At 35.6% G+C, this 10,137-nt stretch overlaps 1 protein-coding gene across 1 annotated transcript in view; it reads right to left on the bottom strand.

Moving 5' to 3' along the window:
• Positions 1–5,216: 5,216 nt before the first annotated feature.
• Positions 5,217–10,137, bottom strand: part of oprm1 (opioid receptor, mu 1) — a 51,762-nt gene continuing 46,841 nt past the window's right edge. The window contains exon 6 of the mRNA XM_047352318.1: positions 5,217–9,943. Coding sequence (XP_047208274.1) covers positions 9,938–9,943 — 6 coding nt within the window. The 3' untranslated portion in view covers positions 5,217–9,937. The remainder of the gene's footprint in view (positions 9,944–10,137) is intronic.

The following is a 10,137-nucleotide window of genomic DNA, read 5'->3' as shown; positions in this document are numbered from 1 at the left end:
ATCTTTCTTCTTCTTAAATACATACTGCTTTCCAACATGGAGTCATTATTATTACAGTCAGCCGAAGTATCATGAACTGAAAATTTGTTTGATGCTTCAACTTTAAATTTAGATCAACAATCTCAATCTGTCAAAACATTTTAGGATGCTTCTTTTAAATCTGTAAGACACTTCCACGCAAACCTTCGGGTTACTGAGACTTCAACAACAAGGCCCTTAATAAAAAAAAACAAAAAACACTTTTTCCTCAGGACAACACTTGACCTTTTAAACATGAGATCATAGAGGTCATATATTTGGTGGGTCATCCTTAGTTAGCTGATTAGCTCTCCATGCAGAAGTTTGTTCACAGCAACAAGTCTGAATGTTGGTGCTGCTGTGCAGAAACAGGGAACAGCCAATAAGCAGTTGATCATAATCATTACGACAGGAGTAGTCATGCTGCCAGCTCTCATAAAATGATATACTGTATGATTCAACAGCAATAATAAACACGAACAGAGTTGTTAGTCTTTCATTTTCAATGCACTAAATACGGTCTTGCACTTCTAAAGATACTCTGATCTTCTTTTTCTTTATAAAGCCAATTGATGAGATGAGCCTGGAAATTATGTAAAAACCTCTCTTTGGCTCTTTTTTTGTGAAAAGAAAAAGGGCAGTCATTAAGTGATACATCTGATTGATAAAAATACGAAATAGCATTTGTAACGTATGCAGCTATACATTATTATTTAGTGTGCGCCTTTATATAATGCATTTTGACAGTTTTATTAGGGGAGGCCTGAGTAATAAAAAATGGGCTAATTATTTCAGAGCTATATTCACAGTGTTAGAAAACAGTGTTTTCAAAATTGCATTACAACTGCAGTGATGATGTTTAACTGTATGGTTTGCAACTACTAATTTTCTTTTTTGAATTGGATTGACATTTGTTGCATTTAAATGGATTTTAATTTAAGCTTTTTTTCTTTGCATCTTGAGATATTGTTTTTTTCTGAGAATTGGCACTATATAAATAAAATAAGCTGAACTGCAAAGCCAGAAGCATGCTGCTATGTTGCACACAAAGACAGAGCTAATAGTGAAAAGAAATGCTCTGACTTTATGAAATAAGGATAGCCTTGAATAAAAGCTTGGATCTGGAAATGAATAATTTCCCATATCAAGTGGAATTTAATCTCAATTTGTTCATACATGTTTGGTATGTTAAAAGTTCAAAATACAGACAGGAACTTGGGATGAGAATGGTGACTATTGTAAACAGAAAAGTTGCATACTGTATCTTGGACAAAGAGAACAGGACATGGGGCACAGACAGAGTAATGCCTGGTTCACAGAATTTCTATGCCGATTTTTGACCCGATCTGTCCTTTCCGACAGGCCCCGGTTATTGTGATGGCTCTTATGATAATCTTTAGAGATATTCCTGCAGTGGGTGGTGTGTTACGAGTGATCTAGTCTGCTCGGTTGGATGTTGGGACTGCTCTGACCTCAGATTGGGGATATTCAACATGTTGGATTGTCTTGGCCCAATATCTTACGGTGTGGGGTGTTCCCTGAGGACAAACAAGCACGTAGCCCGTTGAATGTGATGTGTAGCCAATCAAACAATAATGTGACAGAAACATGGAATGGAATTACTCTGAGGTCACATTTGCTCTTGACAGGATTTCCTGTCTGACATCTGAATGTTCGTGAGTGAAATATGTTTGTGTGTGGCGTTTTGAGCTTCCCAGGTGGCTGGAAACCACACACTGTAAGAGCAAACCTTTTATACCTACGATTTTTTATTGTCACATGTGAATCAGAATCAGAATCAGAAAAGTTTTATTGCCAAGTACGTTTTTGGACATACAAGGAATTTGTTTTGGCGTAGTCGGTGCAATACAATACAAATTAAACAGTATAAACATATCCACAATATAATATAAATATATGTGCACAGTTTTAAGTGAGTGAGAGTAAATGTAGAGCAGTATAGGATGCAAGAGCAATACAACAGTGCAGGTGATCATTGTGCAAGTATGGCAGTGCAAGTAAAGCAGGAGTCCAAGCTGAGCTGTAACGCATAGAGACCTGGGGTCTCTCAGGTCTTGAAAATCAACTGACAATTTTAAAATCATGCCGTGTGAACCAGGCATAACAATAACAACCAGTGATCTTATATACTGAGGGAAGAGTGGAGAATGACACCAAATGCAGGTGAGATAATATGGGTATTAGGAACAGCTGTGGAGGAGAGCAAACAGGCAGACTGTGGGGGGGTGAATAATTAACACAGAGGAAACTGAACTAGACACAGAAACTACAAACTAAGGAGAAAAAGACTAACACTAATCTAAGAGAAAATAAACCCCAAATGCACAAAGAACAGAATACAGAAATAAACTAAAAACACACATTAACTAAACACAAACGAGCAAACAAGTATGTAAACAACTTTCCAGCAATAATGAATACAGATAAATTAACTAAACGTGGCAAGACCTTCAGAGCATAAATAAACAACAAGGAAATAATCAGAACAAAAGCATAAATGAAAACCAAAACCCAAACATTCAAGGATCATAACATTTTGATGGTTCATTTTATATTAGATCATGCTCTGCATGCCTTCTTACTGGTTTGGTGCACAAATACAATCTAGAGTTGGTGGTTTATAATTTATAATTAACTACATGTTTTGCCAGGCAGTATCATTTAGTCTTTCATTTTAATTTTAGGTGGAACATCATGTGAAATGCTTACAGACATACAGGTACACTTAATAATAAAATATTACTGAACAGTAAAATTATTTCAGCAATTCAATAAAAAAAAAAAATTAAACTTATACATTATATAGACTCATTACACCCAAAGCAAAATATCACAACATCTATTTCTGTTTATTTGAACAATTATAGCTTATACTGAAAACCCAAATATCTGTTTCTGTCAAGTCAGCAGTCATCTCCATGATTGTGTAGGCTACGAAATACCCATAACATTTCTATGTTAAAAATCATTTTTCATTGGTGTTACGATGCTGTGAAAAAGTGTTCACTTACTTACAGTTTTCTTTTCTTTTTTTTTTTTTTTTTCTTTTTGTCACTCCTAATTATTTCAGATTTAAAATTTCAAAACAAATTTTACCATTACACATACATAACCTCAGTAGATTCTCGGTCCACAGTGAGAGCCTTTTTTTTTTTTTACAATGAAGAAAACATGGACTGTTGATAAACGTTTACAGGAGAGGTCACCAAAATTAAAGCACTGCAGGCCTTACTTGCCTCAGTAAAGGTCAGTGTACAGGATTTAACAATCAGAAAGAAACTAAGTAAAAATGGCCACCATAGGAGACTTTCAAGATGAAAACCAATGCTCAGTTAAAGAAATAAAAAAGAAAAAAAACAACACAAATTTTTCCTCAAAAACATGCTGGTTCTCCAGACTTCTGGCAATATATTCTGTGGACTGACCACACAAAAGTGCAGCTTTGTGAGAGGTGTGCCTCCTGTTCAATCTAGTGTAAAACTAATGCAGCATTTCGGCAAACGAGAAAAACATCATACCGACAAACGTGGGTAGTGTAATGGTATGGGGCTACTTTGCAGCTTTAGGAAGTGGATGACTTTGTGTATTTGATAAAATCACAAATTTTGTTCTTTATCACAAATTGCTAAAGAAGAAAATCTGGCCATCACTTGTGGACATTATGCTTGAGAGTGCCTGGGTTATGCAGCAGGAGAATGATCTTAGATAGGGGTGTCAAACCCCAGTCTTTGAGGGCGAGTGTCCTGCAAATTTAAGACTTGTCTCCGCTTTACACATTGTAATCCAACAACTGGGTCATTAACAGGTCTTTGTAGAACTTGACTGCATGTTGTTCCTGTTGGAGTTTTTTTTTTATTTAGTGTTTTTATTTTTGTTATCATCTTTTTAATTATTAATTTGTATTCTCTTTAATTTTGTAATTACCTTTATGTACTTTTCCTATTATATTTCTTTTTTTTTTTTTTTTTCATGTACAGCACTTTGAATTGCCTTGCTATTGAAATGTGCTGTATAAATAAACGCGCCTTGCCTTTCCTCACCTTGCCTGAATGTTGAAGGACATTGAGCCTCTGGGACTAGGGTTCAACGCCACTGATCTAAAACATACAAGCAAGTCCACCTCTGAATGGCAGAAAAGACAAGACCTAAAATATTAAGGTGTGACAAAAAGCAAAAACAGAAGAACTCTGTTTTGGGCAAATGCCTTTTTACATCATTGACGTTATTATTATTGACAACATAAATGTTGTGTTTCATTTACTCATTTACTGTAAGCCATAGTCATTTAAATTAACAGAATAAATGCTTAAAATATATTACCCTGTGTGTAATAAATCTATATAAAACAAACGTGTCATGTTCATGAATATTCCAAAAATTAAACCTCTTAATGGTCAAGTAATTGTATTTGAGGAAACACAAACGACATAAAGGTGGATTACATGCAGGGGAAACAGTGGCTCAGGTGGTTCGTCTCAGTCATGTCCTTCACCCGCCTTGCCTGCTGATGGTGGTTATAGGGCTCGGTGGTGCAGATTGTAAGAAGCCCCACTCCTGTCAGCGTGCTCCAGGGCAGCTGTGGCCACAATGTAGCTAGCCACTGTCACTGTTTGAATGTGTGTATGAATGGGTGGATGACTGAATGTAGTGTAAAGCGCTTTGGAGTCCTCTGACTTGATAAAATGCTAAAGAAGTGCAGTTCATTTACCATTTAATGTTCAGGTAATTGTATTTGAGGAAACACAAACAACTACCTAAGGCTAGATTACATGCTAGATTGTTTTATTTGATTTTGTCAGGTAATGTATTGTGTGTTTAAATGCAGATAAAAGAAAATAATACATATTTTCCCTAAATTAGCATGCATCAAAATAAAATGGGAACTACAAACAACATTTTTCTCGTTTTTTTCCATCAGTGTATGCCATTAATTTCGAAAGTTATCACTTATTTTTCCAATATTTTATTCTGCCTTCAATGTGTTTTCTTTTTTTAGAACATTTCTTACCCACTTTAACTCAAAGGGCTACTGTCTCTATTATGAATTCCATGGCTCTTTGATATTGTTTATTGTTATTCCTTCTCCTCCTTTCTGAATGCACAGAGAAGAAGATCTGACATTCTGTCCTTGGTCAAGAACCGACCATTGTTCATGCATTTATGCCAAACGCAGAAACGTCTGAGCAGCTGATGGTTTATTTAGAAGCAAGAAAGAAAACATTCAGTGACATTTATAGATGCTCCTTTTTTTCATAGACAGCTTAATAATATTAGTAATGCATTTTAGAATGTCATCCATAAAAAAAGACATTACCGTCTGTACAACAGATTACATGCAGTTTCAAGACCGGATCACATGCCATAATAAGTCACGGGACGAGTAATTTACGACTATGTTGTTGGTACATAAGAAGTCATGATGTGTTGCAGATAAAATGCACAGCTTTGTCTTGTCCTTCCAAATAGGTAGTCATTTTCTTCATTGTGCATTGTGCAAATACAACATCGTAACAGTAGTCCTATTTCATATTTCATCCATTTAGTTCCTGCTGTCTTTCAAGATTTAGGTCTGTGTATCTGTGGGTTTTGCTTGTCAGATACTGCTGATTATGGAAACAATAATTTTGGAACAATGTTATTTTGGACTATTCACAGAAAACAGCAAGCTCACAATGTTGGTCTGTAGCTTCATATTTGTGAGGAGCAATCACAGAATGTCCGTAACTTCATTTTATTATTGTTATTTTTTGTTTATGTCTTTTGTAAATAGTCTAAATGTGGTCCTAAAAGTGTATGACATATAAGAGTAATTGTTTAAAAAGCATATTATAGCATATTACATTATGTATCCCTTGAGGGTTCACATTCATTTTAAGCTCCATCTGGGTCTCTTGGACGAGAAAAAATCTATTTTAAATATTGCCACAGAAATATCTTGCATCAACATATTTTGTTTCCACTTTTGTTGTGAAAACCATTACTAACTCCAGTCCACACCATTCATGGCAAGTATTCATGGTAGATATTTTTCCCTTCCCACTAATGCAAACTGATATTTTAGGGGGGTTATTATCTGATTCTAGAAGAGTCACAATTAGCAGCAGTAATGAATCACATAAAAGACTAAATGTTTTCTTCCAGTGGAAATGAAGCAGGATATTTTGAACAAAAAATGCTGAAGGGCACAGATTGTTCTGGTTTAAAAAGCTTATGAATCCCTTCATGGGGAAAAAATTTAATTAACCCCCAAAATACTTCCTGGCCAAATTATACTTCATTTTCCTTAAATGTACCTCTAAAGTAGTGCAAAAATAGGACACAGAAAATGTCTAGGGCCAAATGAATTTATGGTTTTTTCAAACAATGACACTGTAAGCTATAAAACAAGGAAGAAAAAAAAAGAACAAATTATGTAATGTTTTGGTATTTTGACCTTCATATTATCAACAGATGTTTGCATACTATGTGGAGTGGGAAAGACAATAGGCAGTGAAGACAACACCTTATGTTTTTCAGCCATTGGCAGATTATTATCATTTAAACTACATTTCCTTTCAATTATAAGGGTGAAATATTTCTGATCGAAACTCAACAACCTTCTCTTGAGTTTAATAAATGAACCATCGAAACATAACCAACTGATCTTCGTTCAAGAACAGAAGTAAAACAACTACAAAAAAAAGATGTCAGCCATTATTTCTTCACTTCAAATTGTTGTATGTGTATTGTCATAGTGTACATGTCTTAGAAAGCAAAAAAAAGAAAGATAACTCAAACAGTTATAAATGGGATCCAAGTTCTCCTTAGTAAGTCCGGTTCTCCATCATGCTCTGCCTCTGCCTCTGTCTCGGCGAACGTTGTTTCGTCTCCAGGTCAACTTAATGGGATGCTGACACCCCCCAAAAAAAACCACAAAAGCAGCTTATACATTGTTAATACTGCAACCCGAATTGTATAGTAAGGTTTTTAAACTCAGCTCACTTTGGATATTAAGAATTGTTTAATGCCAATAAAGGCAGATACAAATTAGATAAGAAAGCTTTTTCTGGTGTCAAACCACCTAACAGCACAGTTAGCATTGCTTTGAAGGGCCATTAATGAGAGTTGTTAGCTTCTTGCTTTTAGCGCTCCCTACTGTTCAACCTGCATTGATCTTTGTAAATAGCCTTTTATTTACCTTCTGAACAAATATGTATGATTTCAAGATAATAGGACCCTTTAGTTGGGAGGGGACCCATATCAAAGTAGTACGAGCAATAATAGCGGTGACACCAAATGAAAACAAGAAATCACTAAGAATATGAAATATTCATCAAATTCTCAAAATATTCCCAGATGATCAGGTCCATGTTTGGTACAAAATTATTTTCTTCATGCCTCTTTCAAGGAATTTTTTTAATAAAAACTGTTAATCATCATTAGCAGCTGGCATCAACATGTAATATAGTTCACTTGTAAACTAAAAGCACTGACTTGAACAACACTTTACCGCTTTAAAAGGCGAGCTGTTATGAAGAAGTGTGTGCAGAGTTTCATTGTAGTAGTCCAGAGATTTAGAGATACAACAGTTGTCTTAAATAATGTAAAAATGTAAAGCAACGGATTTCACGATAGATCATGAGTTGCAGGACATTTAATTTTTAAGTTCAAGACTCATAATTCAAAAATCTGAACTCATTAGAACAAACGGGTGATATTTATTGAACTGAAAATTTCACCTTTTCATTAACAATCCACATTCACTTCAGTTGTTCATTTTCATATAGACGTTGCTTTAGGAATAGACCCTTACTGCATGCACGAAGTTTCGTCCAAATCTGTTGGGCTGCTTTTTGCAAAAATAAACATCTCCACATTGCAGCACCCCCTAGAGTTGGAATAGTGTGATGTAGGGTATCCAATTTGGTTGCAAAATTGGATACCCTACCTCAAGGATCAAGTTTATGGTTTGGGATAAGAATTTCATCAAAATTATTTATTAACATATTTGAAATAAGCTGAACTAACATTGTAGCTACCCTTGTGATAAAACTTTGCTTGCAAAAATCTTTCTTACATGTAAAAATTTAAAAAATCACATCTTCAAATATGCAAAATTCTGGGTCTTTCAGTGTAAGTTTTTGCTTGAAACCTTTGCATATCATGTGGTTTAAAAAAGTTAAGGGGCGCGGCCTTGCTTATCTGATTCAGAACCACCAAATGTGCTGTATTGTTCCTAGAGAAGAGATACAATTAAACAATTACATTTGGGTTTAATGCTCCACTAGTTGCATTAAAAACGTTGCTGCTTTGCCTTTTTGAGCTTAGACCCCTAAAAAGCTCTTAACATACATTTCATGGGACTTGCAGCATGTGGCAGCTCCTGAGAAAACTTTGCTGCTTCTTTTCATCGCCATATTCTCAGCCAACTGTGAGCAATTACAATCAAAGGTTTAACAGGTGGTTGAAAGCCGTGCATGCAAGAATGGACAATGTGACATCAGCACCATGTTTGACTCAAAGCAGAATATTTGCCACAATTTAAGGCTTAACATTGATTTTAAACCCTTTGCATACAACAAGGTGTTAGTGTGATAAAAAACAAAATTAGAGACAATAATTTTCATAGTTGTGCATTTACCATATATAAATAAGAAGCAAAATACTTACACTACTATACATGGGCCATAAATATGATATGTTCATCTTTACAGAGCCTCATTAAAAATATGGGTCGGTAGAATATCAAGCAGAGCGACTGAACAAGGCATTTCGAATGTAGTTACACATGTCAGAACAAGTATGTATAAAGATATAACACAGTGTACTGTACACTCCTGCTTGGCTCACCTTTAAGTTCTCTGGTAGAGAAATGACTCCATTTAAAAGCCATGGCTGTTAAACTGTGGTTAATCATACACTAGCAGAGCCAGGTATTTGCACTAAAATGGCTCGCTTTTAATACTGCACAAACAGGCAGATGCATCTTCTTTGCTGGTTTGGAGCACGGTTTGGCACAATGATTCACTGCGACAAACACAAATGGTTCCGTTTATGTACATTCAGAAGTTTCTCCGGTTTTGTGGAAAGAGAGCAAACAATTCTCAGGTCCAAGTTTTATTCATCAGTCATAGCGAAATCTTAAGTGAGACAAAACCCTGAAGTGGCTAAAGCTAAAACGGCGCTGACCAGAACGGTGATTGGTGTTAATAGTTCAGGTGAACCTCTGCTGCAGCCATACAAAGGCTCGTTGAAAGCACAGCAGAGAGAAATAACCTTGAATTTCACCTCACAGTTAGCAACCTCTTTACACAGGCAGAAAAGCCATAAAACCTTTCAAGAGTAACAAATACAAACCAACTTCTTTACAATTAATTTCAGCAAAATCCATCCTCAAAAAGACATCTGGAGGAAAGGTTGGGTGAAGGCAAATGAACATAGGCAAATAACTGATTTGTTAGCTCATCATAAAGCATCAGAGATAAGCTGAGGGCTTTGACTGGAGGCTAAGATTAATAAGGCAGAAAGAACCACATTAACAGGCTGTAAAATAGGTTTTATAGATCAATCAACCCATCTACCTTGTTACCGGAAAATATTTCTGTCTATAGAACATATAATCCTTTTTAAATTAGGAGGGTGAGTTACTTTAATGATTCTTGATTTTTTGCCGTGAGTCTTATCCTTTAAATACAGGTAATTTGTTTAGAATTAATTCAAGCATGGATTTGCAGATTTATAACCTGACTCTGAGCAGAGCTACAGAAGACAGTTGGGAGCGGAAATGGTAATCTTTTTCTCTTCCGTTTTCAACCACTAATTAAAGCCCTGTGGTGACTTGTGTGACTTCAGAGTTGAGATCGTCGTTGGCAGATCCTCCACAACAGCGAGAGTCCACCGACGACCCCTCCAAGGCTAGTCATACCTGCAGAGGGGAAAAAAGTATTCCTGTGTCATGTCTGGGTTATCTGTCCTTCATTTGTTTTCTCCAAACTGTAAATGTCTGATTTGGTGCCAATGAAAAGCAAAACAGAAGAAAGTCAAAAATGACCTTGCAGAAACCATTTTATTAGGTAAATATGAAAATGTTAAATTTTGATATTTACCTATATTGTTTGA

Source organism: Girardinichthys multiradiatus, chromosome 22 (genome assembly GCF_021462225.1).
Source record: "Girardinichthys multiradiatus isolate DD_20200921_A chromosome 22, DD_fGirMul_XY1, whole genome shotgun sequence".
NCBI lineage: Eukaryota > Metazoa > Chordata > Actinopteri > Cyprinodontiformes > Goodeidae > Girardinichthys > Girardinichthys multiradiatus.
The sequence above is the reverse complement of the archived record's forward strand: the minus strand, read 5'-3'. Positions and strand labels throughout refer to the sequence as shown.